General features: G+C 35.5%; 2 protein-coding genes and 1 long non-coding RNA gene across 4 annotated transcripts in view; 1 reads left to right on the forward strand and 2 right to left on the reverse strand.

The window, feature by feature from the left end:
• Positions 1–16,923, forward strand: part of LOC135792928 (uncharacterized) — a 114,379-nt gene that overhangs the window by 47,337 nt on the left and 50,119 nt on the right. The gene's annotated exons all lie outside the window — the stretch shown is intronic.
• LOC135792646 (facilitated trehalose transporter Tret1-like) lies at positions 3,459–5,244 on the reverse strand. The gene is given in 3 exon segments (XM_065303305.1): positions 3,459–3,845; positions 3,848–5,062; positions 5,125–5,244. Coding segments are annotated over 3 exon segments (1,374 nt in total). The 5' UTR covers positions 5,162–5,244; the 3' UTR covers positions 3,459–3,723.
• Positions 13,066–16,923, reverse strand: part of LOC135791853 (insulin-like growth factor-binding protein complex acid labile subunit) — a 40,455-nt gene continuing 36,597 nt past the window's right edge. Inside the window, exon 4 of the mRNA XM_065302410.1 lies at positions 13,066–14,200. Within this exon, the coding sequence (XP_065158482.1) occupies positions 13,073–14,200 (1,128 nt within the window). The 3' untranslated portion in view covers positions 13,066–13,072. The remainder of the gene's footprint in view (positions 14,201–16,923) is intronic.

Here is a 16,923-nt window from a genome sequence, read left to right on the forward strand (position 1 = left end):
AATTTTAATTTAAGAAATTATGCATATAAAGTTTTGTCAATAATGCACTTCAGCGCGCCATCTCGAATTCAACTATTTAACTATAACTATGATTGAATCTCAATGTCAAATTTTATTCTATAGAAAAGAGCTGTTTTGAGGATTTTCCCGGCAATTATTCGAATTTTTCTCACCTTTTAAACCTTCCCTAGACCTCCACGAATAATTCAAGACCAAGATAAGATAAATCCGTTCAGCCGTTCTCGAGTTTTAGCGAGACTAACAAGCAGCAATTCATTTTATATATCTAGATAGATTATTGTGAATTAAACTAAAAAAAACTTAATAGAAGCAAATTTATCGAAGAAATTCTCACATAAAACACAAAATAATATGTTTAAAAATAGGTTAATGAAATAAAAACAATTAAAATTCCTGTACAGTCGCCGCTAGTCGAGGTAAACTATAGGTAGGCAGAATCAATAATAAATTTCACGTTTTTGATGTCGGTCCGTGTCCCAGCGGTCGCTCTCCATCACTCCATTTACATATATTCGCTTTTAAGCATTTCCGGCTCCAACCCGAACCTAATTCCTATTCCGGCCGCACTTGTTATTGTTGTTATCGTTATTGTATATTCCGATGCGCTCGCCGAATTTGTGCATCCTTTCGCTGCGCGCGCATGCGGCATGAATTTAAATCTCTCTGGGATTGTCGAAACAAATTCGAAATTTATTTTAGTTCATCATTCGCGATGGAGGAGCCACGACGCTCGTCGCGCTCCGCTTTGAAAGCATCACAAATATATGCGTTTGCAAATGCGCGCAACGCTAACGTTGTTTGAGAATTCGCCGAGAGCTCCACAAACAGACAGCCGCAGAGCATTCTGGATTGCATGCGTCTATCAATCAACATATACAGAGTGTTGTCAGATGTTTTAATCAATAGAAATATTAAATGAATTGATTTTTTAAAAATTGGTTTAAAAAGTGTTTTAATAGAAAATTTGTTTACTTTTTATGTTTTGTGATTTAATTTGGTTTAAAATTGAAATTATGAAGTTTACATTACGTGGTTATGAATAAGAGGCGTCAATTAACAGAACTAGAACGCAATTACTGAATTTGCGTGTTTGTTTGATTATGCAGTTTGCAATCATGTCTTACAGGCTGTTATTGAGCATGTTATTGAGTGATTTTAATGGAAACTTCAAATATTACTGTGTATTTATTGCAATTTTGATAAAAATTTTTTATAAAAAATGAAATATTTTCATCATTTTAAATTTTTCCGTGTATAAAGTTATACTTTACGACTTATCAACGAATTTAATATCGCTTGATTGTTTATGAGCGATATCTTAAGTGAATATCTTTCAGCATGTTTATTTTATAAAGAGCGCATGTTTACATTCCTTGTTGTCGCCCGTTACCGCCTGTTTCCGGAGCATATTCAGCTCCCCCTTTGACATGTCACTGTACACCCGGTAAAATTGTGTCGATTTACTGGAAAGCTCCGCGCGACAACAGCAAAACGAAGAAGAGCGCGTTATTAAATTTAAATTTATATCCGGCTACACATTTTCCGCCGGCTTTTCGCTCTAAACTTTATTATAAATTGTAGTTTTGTGCATTTTGTGCATTGCCGCTAATTAACCGAAACGCGAAAACATATTCCAGAGTTTCGACGTCAAGGACGGCGGGTGGCATGTGCGCTAATAACAAATATTTGAGCCGAGCACGAGTATCGCATTACATAAGTACGGCATAAATATGTAATACGTGTAACGCGCGCGCGACACCACGTCGACGGCGCGCATAAATGCTCACCCCTTTTCAGCTGGATAGGCAACGGTGAGAGTGGGTGAGAATTGCTAACCGAATAAGACGGAGCGAACGCAACATTATTATCTAGGTCGTGTTAATTAGCGTTACGCTTCTCCGCCTCCGCTGTTAACTGTTAACATATTCCTTTAGGAGGCATAATCTGCAGACCCGGGGATGAAAACACCCTATGGGTTGCTGAAGCCAATGACACTGTGACACAATGACATAATGACATCCCGGATAGGTAACTGGAGTCATTATGGTGAAAGTGCCATTCGGATCCATCGAATAATATTATAAATGCAAAAGTCCTGAGGTTTGTTACACTTTCACGCAAAAACTACTTAACCGATCATCATGAAAATTTGTACACATATTCTTAGTGGTCCCCGATAGGTTATAGGCTACTTTTTATTTAATAAAAAAATTTTTTAATAAAGCAAGGAAGTAGAATGACAACATTTGTGATATTTTTTTCATTTATTTTCTTGATTTTGTATGTAAATTAATTGTTAAAGTAAATAATTTGGTAACAAGAAAAATTGGCACCTGTGAAATGAATGAAAATTAAGTTTGGTGAGATTGTCGTGAGTTGGCGGTTTGCAGAGATTGCCGTAACCACCCCCAACAGGTCGGAAACTTACTTCCGCCATCTCGAAGTAAATTCACCAGCGTTTTGCGCCTGCGTATTATAAACAGTTTACACAATATTCATTAAAATGTAGATTACTTTATTGCTTTAATGCGTTATTTCTTCCGGCGGCGGCGGTGGGTGCTAAACGCGTTCGTTGAGGAATTTATAAATTACACTCCGCCGAAGTTGGACGCCGCCGCCACATGGAAATGCGGCGTGGGCCGAGTTTCCGCGTCGCGGTGAAGTTTGTTTAACCGCTTAATTTATGTTTTGCCATAATGTACCTTTCTTCAATTTGCGCTGCGGGCATGCGAGGGAATGCGCGATGCATTATTCACGTGTGCGTTATGCGACGAGGTTGTTACAACTTCTGCGGCGTTGGATGAATAGGCGAGGCAAACTATGGAAACTGCTGAATTAATATTACATATTACGGAAATCCGAGATTTTGGGTGGGATTCTGTATGTGGAATGTTTATGTTTTAAGAAGTGAAATTTTATAACAAACTAGCTGTTGCCCGCGACTTCGTTCCGGCAGTGTTTAATAAAAATGTAATTCGTTTTTACTCTCTTGTTCTGGACATACTCATAGTAAGAGTCAATTCTATCAATAAGATTAGCAATTTTAATTTAAAGAAATTATGCATATAAAGTTTTGTCAATAATGCACTTCAGCGGCCCATCTCGAATTCAACTATTTAACTATAACTATGATTGAATCTCAATGTAAATTTTATTCTATAGAAAAAGAGCTGTTTGAGGATTTTCCAGCAATTATTCAATTTCTCACTTTTTAAACCTTCCCTAGACCTCCACGAATAATTCAAGACCAAGATAAGATAAATCCGTTCAGCCGTTCTCGAGTTTTAGCGAGACTAACGAACAGCAATTCATTTTTATATATATAGATTTAGGAAAAATAACTAAAAATATTGAAAAACTGATAAAAATTGTTTTTTCTTTTAATTTTTAAATTATTTTTCTCTGAAATTCAATCCAATTTCCAAAAATAATAAAAGTTTTTCCATAAAAATTTGTACATTTTATTAAAAAACTATGATTTTTTGACTTTTAATATTGATAATCAAAAAATCTACTTAAAAACAACGTTTTTCTACATCCTACTTTGTTTATTTGTTGGCAGATCCTTATCAATTCCTTATCATCAATTCTCATCACCATCTTTGAATGAATTCTTTAGTCCCAGATAGTAATTATGATCTCAGACACATTTTCATTGCCAGAATCCATCATACTCCTTTCTATTTTCCACAAAACCAAAACTTACTTTACTGATTTAGAACTTTTAGTTAACTCTAATTGAATTTCATCCAAAGTCTTCCCTTTAGTTTCAGGTACCACAGCATAAATCAAACAAGTCCCACAAAATGCCATTGCACTAAAACACCAAAAGCTGAATACATTCCAAGATTCTCAGTCAATCCATGAAATATTTTCGAAGCGATTGTTCCAAATATCACCGAAGTAGAATCAGCCATACCCAACGCATAACCTTTAACCGAAGTAGGAAAAATTTCAGATAGAAATACAACAGGTCCAATACAAAGTCCCAAATTATAAATTGCATAGTAACAAAACATTGCTACAAGTGGAATGCACTTGAGCTCTTCAGCAATTTCATACTCTAAATATTGAAGTGTTAAATACGTCGCCATCAACGCCAGACTGCAACCACATCCGATAGATGATATCATAACCATTGGTCTCCTTCCAAACCGGTCCAGCATACAAGCAGCAAGTGCCACGGATAGAAACCCAATGAAATGAAAAATAATCGCGGAGATTTCCGGGTCTAGGAGACCACCAGCATCGTTGAAAATTGTCTCTGTGTAGAACATTAAAGGATTCGCACCGGAATATTTTGAAGTACCAGAAACAATCAGAAATATCAAAATTGCACGTCGATTTCCTTTCTGGGTGAAAAGATCTGTCCATGAACTATTGGAAACAGCAGCTTCTTGTCTTTTAACAGCTGCGGTAATATCACTAAACTCTTCGTTAATTTTAACATCATCAGAGCTTCTTAAACGTTGCAGATTCTTCTTAGCTGCTTCCAAATTTCCAATTTTTATCAAATAATAAGGACTTTTTGGTAACCACATGAATATAAAGAAATGCACCAGGGGTATCACTGATATAACCAATGCACTTATATAAATTGACATGAAACGTGCCAGGATATTTATAACCAAAAGACCAAACACAGCTCCTACTAGTATTGACGCACTCATGACACCTCGAATACTAGGTTCGGCTATTTCACCAAAATACATTGGTAATGCAGTATAGGTAGCGCCCTCCATTGATCCCAATAAGAATCTTGACACATCAAGAATCCATAATTCTGTTGTGAATGCAATAGCAACAAAGCAAACAAAACATATTGGTGTGATTGATATCAAAATGTTTCGTCTTCCGACTTTATCAACTAAAACACCTGCTAGGAGAGCTCCTGGTACAGCTCCTACAAGAGGCATTACACTACACCAGAATGCTTCATTGCTGGATATTTTTCCAATTGGGGATTGATCACTTTGAAGCACTGGAAGGTACGGTGATGACCATCCAAGGTTTACGCCGGTTAGCAATACCCAAATGGCTCCTGAAAGTAATAAATTATTAAATTTATTATATTAAGGTAACTATTGTTGTTGGTTAAATAACCTGTAGCCATGGCAATGTATTGTGTGCACCTCCCCATTATTACTCGCAGTCTGATGTAAACCACGGTTAATTTGATGTAATTATTTAATGTTTTAAGGTTTAAGCAAATAGAGGTGAAACTTTATTTGCATATTTTACTTTTTATCGTAGGTCATAAACATTCTTATCTTAATTTGTTATACCATATAAATTTTCAGTGGAAAACTATATAATTTGTTACAAAATGAAACAACAAGCGCATTTTTTGTTTAATTATTAGTTTAAATAAATATTTTTATGAATTTATATTTTTTGGTAATTAATGTAATTAAAAAGTTTTTCGAAATTAAAAAAAGTAAAATTTTTCATTAGTCCTAAGACTTGAATGCAAACACAAGATTCTAGCAATTCTCCTCAAGAAAAATATCATCCTTGTTATCCCAGCAGAGAATAAAAGACTGAAACCAAGAAAACGCCCGAGGAAGAAAAATCTATTAGCAATGTCAAACAAGTTGGCTAGTTTTCGGTTCCGGGCGACATTAATTTTATTCCCGAGTCTCCCGACTCCCCAGGTTTGAGTTTGAGCAAACAGACAATAATATATTCCGGACGGAAATGTCTTACTTTCGTACTTTCTGTTTCCAATTTCTACTGGCTGTTGACACCTTTTCTTTCCTTCAAACTCCGCAGGTCGTGAAGTCGAATTTGAAAATGAAATAGAAGAAGAAAAGATTCACGCTGCTTGGTTGTGGTTGAATAGAGTTGAGAAAAAGCTGTGGGTGAATTGAAAAGAGCGAGGGACTGAGTGTCGCTTCGAATCGGTCGCAAACGTACCGTAATGAACTCGAACCCGACAAGATATAACCCGGAAATACGACAAAAATATTATTTATTTCCGGGAAGTCATGATTGGAATGTCAATGTCAAGTCTCGTGTCTTCAAAGTTTACAGGCGCAAATATTTACAGAGGGAATTTTCTATAATCAATCTGTTTATTTCAAGCAAACTCAAAATTTATAGAAAATTGAACAATGTGTGTTTTATTTTATTAAATTTACAATTAAGTTGAGTAAAAAAAATTTTTTTTGGATGATTTTTAACGAATTTAACCGAAAAAATTCATCAAAAATGTTTTTTCCAATAAAAATTGATGTTAAATTAAATTAATGAATAAAATTAATTTAAAAATTTATAAATTTAATTTTTTTCTTATTTTAAAACTCAAGAAAAATAAAAAAAGATTAGAAGCTCCGCTGCCATCTTTACAATCTATTTGCGCACGTCGCATCGAAGACAATAAAACGCGTCGATAATTTATTTAATTCCAATAAGTCGTAGCCATCCATCGGCCCCAAGGGAATTAGTGCGCTCGCAACGTTCGGAAAATTGGATACACTGCTAACCGATCGAATAGTCTTATCTTTCCAGAGGCAACAATTCGAATGACTTGTTTCTACTTGTGCTACCACTCCGCTTTTTTTCGACGTCTTGTTTTTCTTCAAGAAATTCACGAATGCATTCAGCGTTCGTGCGCACATCCAACGAGGCACGTAATTTTTAATTTCGCAACAAATTAAACGCTTTGTTGTTTTTCAGACGAAATTTCTTGTCGGGTAACAACGGGTAACGGGTATTAATTCGGCTTCACAACTATTAAGTGGCAAGAACATTATCGCTAAGCGGACGGGTTTAAACGGAGGTCAAAAGGGGTGAAAAAAAGAAATGGTGAGCGATTTATCGTCCGACAAAAACGAGGACTAAAAGGACACAGACACATCAAGCGAATTTAGTCACAGAAAAAAATATAACAAAATGGAATCAATAGTTTATGAGTGCATTTTAAGATGCAATTGATATTTATTTGCGTTGTTAAACACAATAATGATGACAAATGTTTGCGTTTTATTGACTTGGCCGGATGGTCATCCGAATTATATGTGGGCGAATTGGGAGTCGTGAAACGCCATCGCCGGCCACTAAATTTTCGTAACTCTGCACCGGCGACATTCGCGTATATTGACCATCCGTCTCGGAGGCTAACAGTTGCAAAGTCAGCGATTAAAATGTTCCGGTTCGTGCTGCGCGTACGGAAAACGTGCAAATCTCGAATGGACGACATCCGGACCGATGGCTAAACCACCGGACCTAAAATTTAACATTCTCGCTGTTAATTCAACACAAATCAATGTTAATCCAATTGTAAAAAAAAATAATTAATTAAAAAATATTTTTTTCTTTAACAATAGATGTTTACTTGTTAGGTCCATTGTATTCATGCTAGTTATTTTCGCATCGCATGCGTGCACGTGAATCTCATCGCACATCGCTTAATTACAATGTAGGCGACGACGGAGGTGTTAAATATTGATGATGGATAACGCACACGAGCTCGCCCGCCCCCGAGATAAACCGATATCCTATCGGATATCGAGCCACCATCATCATCACAACCTCATACCATGAATCCAGTGGGGCCGTTGACGCAATGAAGACATGAAACCCGCCCGGCAGCGCAAAAAGGGCGTCATCCGCCTCCACGCGCGTAATTTAAATCTAAAAAGAGGCAATTAAAGTGTAGTGGTCGGATGAGCTTAAATTAGCATATTTCAGGCGGCGGCGCTGCGGCTGCGAGTTCATTAGAGGGCCACGAAGAAAGGCCCGACCAGAATAAGCAATAAGCTCCCTTTACACCCTCTAATCCCGGCGACAAAGGCTTGTTTGTAGCGCGCGCGTCGCCACCGCCGTGATACCGTGCGCTAATCAACATCAATATGGTCTAAGGACCTGACTGCTTAGCTGCCACCCTACTTCTCATCCCCTTTATCCTCCAGGCCTGGAACGGTAAGGTAGTTGTGTGGGCGTACATCCGTAAGTTGGCGTCAACAGTGTGTCGCGCATATTTACCAAAACGGAGGCCGTTAAAGGGGTTTAAATAATACGGAGTGAAAGTCGAGGGCTTTGGTTTGGGGGGTGTTGACGCCTGGCAAATTGCTCTTGTTCGAAATCGCAACTTTATACTTTGATGACCGATAGATAATGCCTGTGAAAGGTCGAAAGTTGAACGTTGTTACAATCCCAACATGTTTCGACCCTTTTATGTTTATAAAATACTCAAATTTTATTTTGTTTTATATTGAATTGATTTTTTGTAGGTTTAGAAAATTATACGTACACTAGCTTTAACCGTACGCGTCTGTAGTCACAGAAGAAGTAACAATGAAGTAGAATGGCGGGAAGTTTAAAATGGCTGAAAGTATAGTCTATGGAAGTATAGTGTACAGTCTCCATAGTGTAGTCAATTGGATTTGATGTTGACGTAGCTGTCGGTAATACAGTGTGATAATACAGTGTGATGGTACTATAGTACTTAGGTTTGAGCTTCATTGCTGGAATGCTAGATGGCGTTAAAGTAGTCAAATAGCCAGATGCAGAGGTATTATTGGCTAAACAATTTCTTTATTTTATTTAAAAAATAATTTTTTTTATTAAATAAAAAGTAGCCTATAACCATTCGGGGACCACTAAGAATATGTGTACAAACTTTCATGATGATCGGTTAAGTAGTTTTTGCGTGAAAGTGTAACAAACATCAGGACTTTCGCATTTATAATATTAGTAGGGATTATTTCTGTTTGTTAATTAAAGCATGTTTTTGCTGGTTTTTACGTCATGTTTCCCGCAGGGTATGAATATTGTATGAACGTTGGGTTGTGATAAAATATTTTAATGTATGCAATACCGATTTTAATAAGCATTAATAACAAAAGTTCACGAAAAGAGAAAGTAAAAAGGAATTGGGAACACCAAATGGCAAAAGTCATCATTCATGAACTCAAAAAGTAACAATTTGTTTTTTTATATCAAATTTTGCCTTATTTTATGCAATATTTCAAAAAAAAAAATGGTTGTTTGTAAAGTAGGTTTACGATCGAGATGTTTACGTGATAACGTCTTATTGGTGATATAAGTTTTGTTTGTTGCAATTGTTGTAACACTTCACTTGCACTTCACATTTTGTTTTACTGTTAAACATTCAACGAAAACTAAGGCTCCCCGCACGCTACAAACTTTTTATCGGCCGATAGTTTGGTCGGGCTTATAATCAGTATGAAGATGTATGCAAGTCAGCATTCTTACAACGATTTTGTATCGGCTGATAAACAAGTTTGATGGGCCAGGCCCAACTGCTTTCAAACTAAAAACTATCGGCCAACCAGAACAACTATCGGCCGACTGCGATATCAGTATGGAGCTTCCCGTCGCAAGCGCGCACAACTACCGATTGTTTAGTCGGCCGAGCAATACGTTTTTAAACCTTCCCTAGACCTCCACGAATAATTCAAGACCAAGATAAGATAAATCCGTTCAGCCGTTCTCGAGTTTTAGCGAGACTAACAAACAGCAATTCATTTTTATATATATAGATTGACTTAGTTTTAATTATTTGGGTAAATAATTAATTTTCAGCCATAAATAAAGTGTTTATTAACTAATTAACTTAATAGATTTTATTTAAATACATAATACACAATGTTAATTAAATTCTGGTCATAAATTTGCATAAAAAGAATAAACATTTATTTTTTTTCAAAATAAATATAAATTATTTATTAAAAAATATTTTTATAACAAATATTTATTAAATAAATTGTAGTTTACTAATCTGTGAGTTGTTATTTATTAATTTCTGAATAATTAAATTTTATTAAACAAAAATTGTTCACAAATCAATCATTTCGATGAATTATTGTGACAGATTGATTTCTTACACGTGTATAAGCAGTAAAGTGTATTAATAAATAATTAGTGCACCATTAAAAGGCAATAAAGGTGTTTTGATTGATTGCAGGTAAACCACTACATTCTTTCTCGTTTCTTTCGAAAAACTTGAACACTTAAATCTAACCACAAAGTTTAACAACAAACTTTAACTAAAAGTAACGTCTAAATATTTGTCTTTTAAACTTTGTACATTTTACATAATTCACTTGACTTTTATAGACGCACTGTATATTTATTAGTGAATTTCGTGTGAGGTTGAGAAAGCATAAAAGAAAAATGTTATCGCGTGCGCGAAATTGCGGCGGTCGCGAGTTGCGAGGCCGGCCGTAATAACGGCCCGAATGATTTTTAATGTTTGACTTTGCGAACTGTGCAAAACCGCCATTCGGAGCCGCCAGTCCCACCTGCGTAACTAAAATAAGCTACGGGTAGATCTAGAATTGCTGTAGGTATACTAAAACTAAGACAAGTCTTCGTCGGCGTTCGATAAAGTACCGTTTATGCTAATTATTTGGTAATATTACAAGAGTTAACTGAATAAAATCAAGAGAATATATTTTGAATACAGTGTGATGAAGAAATACAAATATTAGTTAATGTGGTAGAAAATTAAAGTAAATAAAATTGAATTTATTTAAATTTTCATGTATATTTATTTTTGTTTATTGTTTAAGTATTTTTTGATACACCAAGTAAAAGATATAAATTTTACTAAATGTTGAAATTGAGTTATACATTTTTAAGTCGTAAATACCTCGTAAAGTATGAAAAATGCATACTTACCTTTTTTTAACTCTTTTTAAACACAGAAAGAATATTTAATTGCGTTTTAAAATTATATCAGATGTAATAAACTCATTTTTATAAACATAATTTACATCCACGTACAAAACACAAGTTTTCCACGCTTTTGAGACACAAAAAATGCTAGTTTAAACACGAACCGTGACTAAAAGCCGTGACTAAAGTACTTTTTACACTTTTTACTTCGTTTAAACTTTCACTAAATTCAATATTCTGCAATTTTAAACCACTTTAACCCATTTACCCTTTTCTACCCCGTTCTTGATTGATATTCCCCGACTAACAAGCATATTAATATTTTTTCCTTTGGTTATGTTTTCGAAATTGCGTCGGATACAACTTGATCGCTGTAGTTAAGGCGGCAAACGACGCAATACACGTAATATACTCATGTATCTTTTAAATTAACCTGTCAAAATAATTTATGATTAATAAACATGGAAGGTAATTGCGTTATCAGGACTGATGAATGAACTTGGGTAATGGTTGCAACCGACGACGGTGTGTAATTGAATCTGGAACGTTCCAAACAAAAAAAAAAAACACAAAAATTTTTATTAAAAATTAATTAAGAAGAATAAATAAGAAGAAAAACAAGACAAAAGACAAAAAATATAATTTTTTATATTTTATTTATAAAACCCTTCAATTTATCTGATAATTTCTTAGCCAGAGTACAAGTATACAACGGAACACATGGATGACATTATCCTTAGCTTTATTATTATCCTTAATCTGTAATTAGATTAGTATAGTTATTTACATTCGTATGGAGTTTTATTCAGTTTCATAATATTCTCACAAGTGTATATATTGAATTGATAATTTGATATTCCTTTGTATTTTATTCCAAGTGATTTTAATTGAATCGATTTGAATTGATATCAGTTCCTATCTACTCATAATTAACTCGTAATTTCAGTATTAGTAATGATATTATTGTACACTTAATGTTGATTTCATCTATAACCTCATTTTCTAGGTCTTAAAATCGATTTTAATTAATATTTACAATTTGTACAAAAATTTAGGCACTGGTTTTGTCTTAAAATGTATAAATTTCGTTCGATACTTATAGTCGTATACACAGATTTAATTATAACTTACCCTTTTGTAATTTATCCAATAACATAATATTTACATAATTTTTTTAAGCTATTTATTCATAAAAAAAAATTTAATAAAAAAAATTTAAAATTAAATTTTTAAATTTATAAACATAAACACTTTGATCCTATTTATATTGTAATAGGTATTCAGTTTAGGTTGGCGTGTCGCTGGTATTAATGATAGTGGTAGTCGTACAGATGTTTTATAAAATGACATATCATAACGCGATCGATTAGCGCGCGGTCGGACGATGCGCAAAATGCAATCAATCAGCGCGACAGCAAACAACCTCCACCTCCGCACCCAGCAACCCTTCACCCCCACAATCCATCGCTTCGGAAGTGTCAACGATTTATTCACTCGTATGAGGATTTTTCATATGTAATTGCGCACGTAAACTATTAAATTAATTTACACTTATACAATATTTATGTACAATAAATTATTCTGTATTTGTAATTTTTAATTTATGGATATTGTTTTGATGCTTTTACAAAACTGATAATATTAACGAGTTTACTAGTCTATTAAATTCTCTATCAATAAATATTTGCACATTTTCCATACAGGGTGTAATAATAAAACATTTTAATAATTTATTTTCACTTTTGGCTCAAAATTTGAATTTTTTGACAAAAATTTATAAATAATTATAAAATAAATTTTTTAAATGATTTTTTTGAACACCCTGTATAATATAAATAGCTGTACATTAATTATACCAGTAATTTATCAACGTGTTACGATTGGCCTACTTATTCTAACTTCGTTGGTTTATACATCGTAGTAAATGTACAATCTAATCAGTTATTCAGTAAAAATTGATTTATTGAGATGTTGTTTGGATATTACATAGATTAATTTACTCGTAATAGAAAATCGTAGTTGTGGACGTGTTCATTTTTCGTCGCTGCACCGTGCAGCGAGTGAAACTTATCGATTTGCGATTGTTTGTGAATTTAAACCGTAAATGTAAATAAATGATTGATTGGAATTGCGCGCCGGCAAACGAGCAAGATATTTCGCGAATTAATTACGGTGATTGACGATTTCAACATTTTCGGTTATAAAACAATAATATTTGGGTCAAATTTTGAAGCAAATTATTAAATTAATATTAGTATTGTCAGTTGAAAGCTGAAATTTAATTCGGATGTGTTTCTGTTCCTCCTAGATCTAATAGTTTAGTTTAATTGTAATTGTAAATCGCGAGTATAAAAACCAAACTAATTGACAAGATAATTACTCGTATTTCCGAGCCGCTGGCGTTGTTTCAAGTCGCGTCGGCTGTTTTCGCCATAAAACCATGAACCATTGCTGAATTCATTAAACATACCATCACGGCGGAAAGTAATGGATGCAGTGTGAATTTTGAACCGCGATGTTGAATCCCACTGCTGGATGAAACATCCTTTGATTCTAAGTTACCCCTGGTGACTTCCTCCTGACAGCGTCCGATTGAGTCAAAATCCAGCTCGCTCATCGGCCGCCCGTTGTACTCCATCGGCGAGATGCAGTAATTACGATTGGTGAACTCGTACGCGCTGTCGTTCGTCAACGGACCTTCGAGGAGTGTGTGAATATGGCAATCGCATGGGAAATGATTACCTATCACCGTCAGCCGGGCGACAGCGAAATAAATCGCATCCGTTTTCGGAATGTCAAGGATATGATTCCCTTGAAACTTTAAGTTGCGTATGCGTTGATCAGGCATGAAAATCAGTTCTTGTATCCCATCGATTTTGTTATTCAAAAAGTTGAGGTTACCTATATACGACACCCCATCAAATCCACCCGGGCGGATGACACCCAGGTCAGATTCTTGTATGGATAATGTCCCAATTTGGGACAAACCTCGAAAGGTACCGTTTTTCACACCGGGAAGGTCCATATACGCCAACTTGAGATACCCGATGGTATCTAGACCGTTGAAGGCATCCGCTTCGATGATTCTTATACCAGAGGGTAGTGAAATGCGTTCTACAGTTGATAGTCCACTGAATGCATTCGCTTCCAGTTTGATTAACGGATTGTTGGTGAGCACTAACAGTTTCAGATTGGTTGTACCCGCGAACGCGTAACACTCCACTTTCTTGATGCGATTGTGACTTAAGTAGATGGAAGTGATGTTTTGCAGACCGGCGAAGGAGAATTGAGCGACGGAGGTGAGCGGCGTCTGCTGGATGGAAATCTCGCGAAGGCGTGGAAGCCCACGGAAGGCGAACGGCTTGATGATCGATATGTTGTTGCCGTCCAACGAGAGCTTCTTCAGTGCTTTCAGCCCGGCGAAGGCGTCGCTGCGTATCAGTGGGAAGTTGTTGCGCGTCAGCGACAAGTGCTCCACTGTCGCGGGCAGCAGCTTTACGGGTATCTCCGACAATCCGCCCGAGTTGCACAGCACCTGACAACAGAGGATTGCATCGGATTAGATCACAACTTCTCGAGGAAAGGATTTCACGCACAACAAATGGAAAAAAGCTCAGGTTGCATAAGACTCAACTTTAAATTCCTATAAAAAAACAAAAATTTCTTTAGAAATTCAAATTTTTTTATTTTAAAATAATTTTTTTTTTAATTACAAAAGAACGCGTCTATAAAGGTAGTGATTGATTAACAGGTTTTTTGTTCGCATTTAAAATCCACAAATCCGTTTGCTCCGCATGCGGGATCACGCCGGCAGAAAGAGGTTATCATCGTAAACAAAGGGGGAAATTAATCAAACACGTCAATTATCATCATTGCGCCGCAACGGCGTGCCACATCTACGCCCCAATCCAACTTGAACAATGAAAATTCCCACATTCCCAATTCTCAGCGCTTTTCCGTCGATATCTATATATCTACATCGATGCGCTCGACGCTCTCGGGCATTTAGGGTCGTCAGTGTAACAATGTTGCGACTGCTAGAGGGTTGAAGCGCCAGCCCACGACAGCCAACTTCGCAAATGCATTTAACGCGAATTTGACAGCCGTAGAAATCAATTGATGACGCCTACATGCTTCCAGGCTTCTCTGACGTGTAGAATCAAGATACTAACTTCAAATATACAAGGTGTTACCATATTTATTTATCTTCTATCATCAATTTAAAAACATAATTTTATTTTGTCATTTATTTTGATAAAATTATTTCGTGTGTGGAGGAAATTAAAATGAGATTGTTACTGCGTGTGTAAACAGCTCGTGATTCAAATCGTTTTGTTATCGCCAGTGTCGAGCCGACTGCAGTTTGACTATAATTAGGAACTAAACAGCTTGATTACTTAGCGCCGCATGCAGATCAATTATTATTAAGTTTGCGCCACTGAGAAATTGAATTACGGCGGCTCGTGTCGGGAGAACAATGCGGAAAGTTGTTAAACGTCGCAAATTCCTAGCGTGTTATATAATTATACGTATATGTAGCCTTTAGTGAGTAAAGTTTTGCTTAAATAAAAAAAAAACAAGAATTTTTAGTCAACTTTTACTGATTATGTCATGTTTTAGTCAAAACTTACATATATATGTTTTATTTTATTAAAAAAAAAATTATAATAAGTCGTAATTCATTATTTACTTAAAAAATAAACAGAAAAAGTTTTGATCTTTTATTTCTTTTATTATTAAAAACTATGTTGCCCGCGACTTCGTTCCGACAGTGTTTAATAAAATTGTAATTCGTTTTTACTCTCTTGTTCTAGACATACTCGTAGTAAGAGTCAATTCTATCAATAAGATTAGCAATTTTAATTTAAAGAAATTAATTATATAAAGTTTTGTCAATAATGCACTTCAGCGCGCCATCTCGAATTCAACTATTTAACTATAACTATGATTGAATCTCAATGTCAAATTTTATTCTATAGAAAAGAGCTGTTTTGAGGATTTTCCCGGCAATTATTCGAATTTTTCTCACCTTTTAAACCTTCCCTAGACCTCCACGAATAATTCAAGACCAAGATTAGATAAATCCGTTCAGCCGTTCTCGAGTTTTAGCGAGACTAACAAACAGCAATTCATTTTTATATATATATAGATTATTATTACACATACAGTGTGTTTGCATATTATACATCACATCAATAGTAATAATTTCAAAAACTACAATTCGATAATGAGTGATTAATTAGTAGCAATAAAATGTGATTGATGATTATTCGTGTTGGATGAACTCAATTTAAACTCACGCACACAAATGAATAAATAATTAATCTCCTGATCGTCGAACAAAACCCGAACTTTTATCGTCAATACATTGATTGGTGTTTTTGTGTTCAACACGCACCGCCCCCGCCGCCCCCATTGCTCATTAGCTGAGTAAATAAGTAAATAGTCATTAAATAATTCCAAGCGCAATTAACGCAAATTACAATTACTATTGCTGTATTTCCATACGCATGCGCCTAATATTATGCAACCCAATATACACGCAAATACATTTTAACCTTAAAATAAAGATGTTATCTGTTGTTTTGTAAACTTTTACGTACACGCGTAGAACTCATTGTGATATTGATACATGATACACGCCGCTGCTGTGTTTCTAATTCAAAAAGTACGAGCGCGATTACAATATTGCGATGTAGCATGTTTCATTACATTCGCTGTTGATTGTGCGCCGAGTGCGCGCACATGGCGAAGAGGCGCAACAATGGGGGCGCCCTGTCGCGGCTGATAAAAAAAAAGCCCCTCTCGAAACGCCCGCCGGCGATTTTATTGTTTGCTACACACACACGCGCGCAATACAAACATAAAAACAATGGCGGCTACGAATGTTCATTATAGAAAAATATTCGCATATACAGGCGATACGTTATCTTTACAAGCGTTTTATTAACCTAACCTCATTAATATAAATTCCCGGTAATAATAAACATGATACATACCTGGGGGTTGACCCGACGAATAAAATGACGTTTGAATTTTTCAAATCGCATTAAAATCATACAAGTTACAGCTTAAAATGTTTTCTATACTATGCTAACCTATAACTAATACATGGGGTGGTAGAGTATTGAGGTTAGGTACTCACCCGATCATTCTACGAAGCCTTCGAGTGAAGATCTTCGGCCAGCCTGACTAGTCTTCAACGTGTTCGTTTCCGTTCGGTGTCGATGCGCGTGTGTGTTGTTGTTTTTTTCTTAA

Source organism: Atheta coriaria, unplaced genomic scaffold (assembly GCF_025399875.1).
Source record: "Atheta coriaria isolate IRGN ID8LTWV9N9 unplaced genomic scaffold, Caltech_Dcor_3.1 hic_scaffold_5_pilon, whole genome shotgun sequence".
Taxonomy (NCBI): Eukaryota; Metazoa; Arthropoda; class Insecta; order Coleoptera; family Staphylinidae; genus Dalotia; species Dalotia coriaria.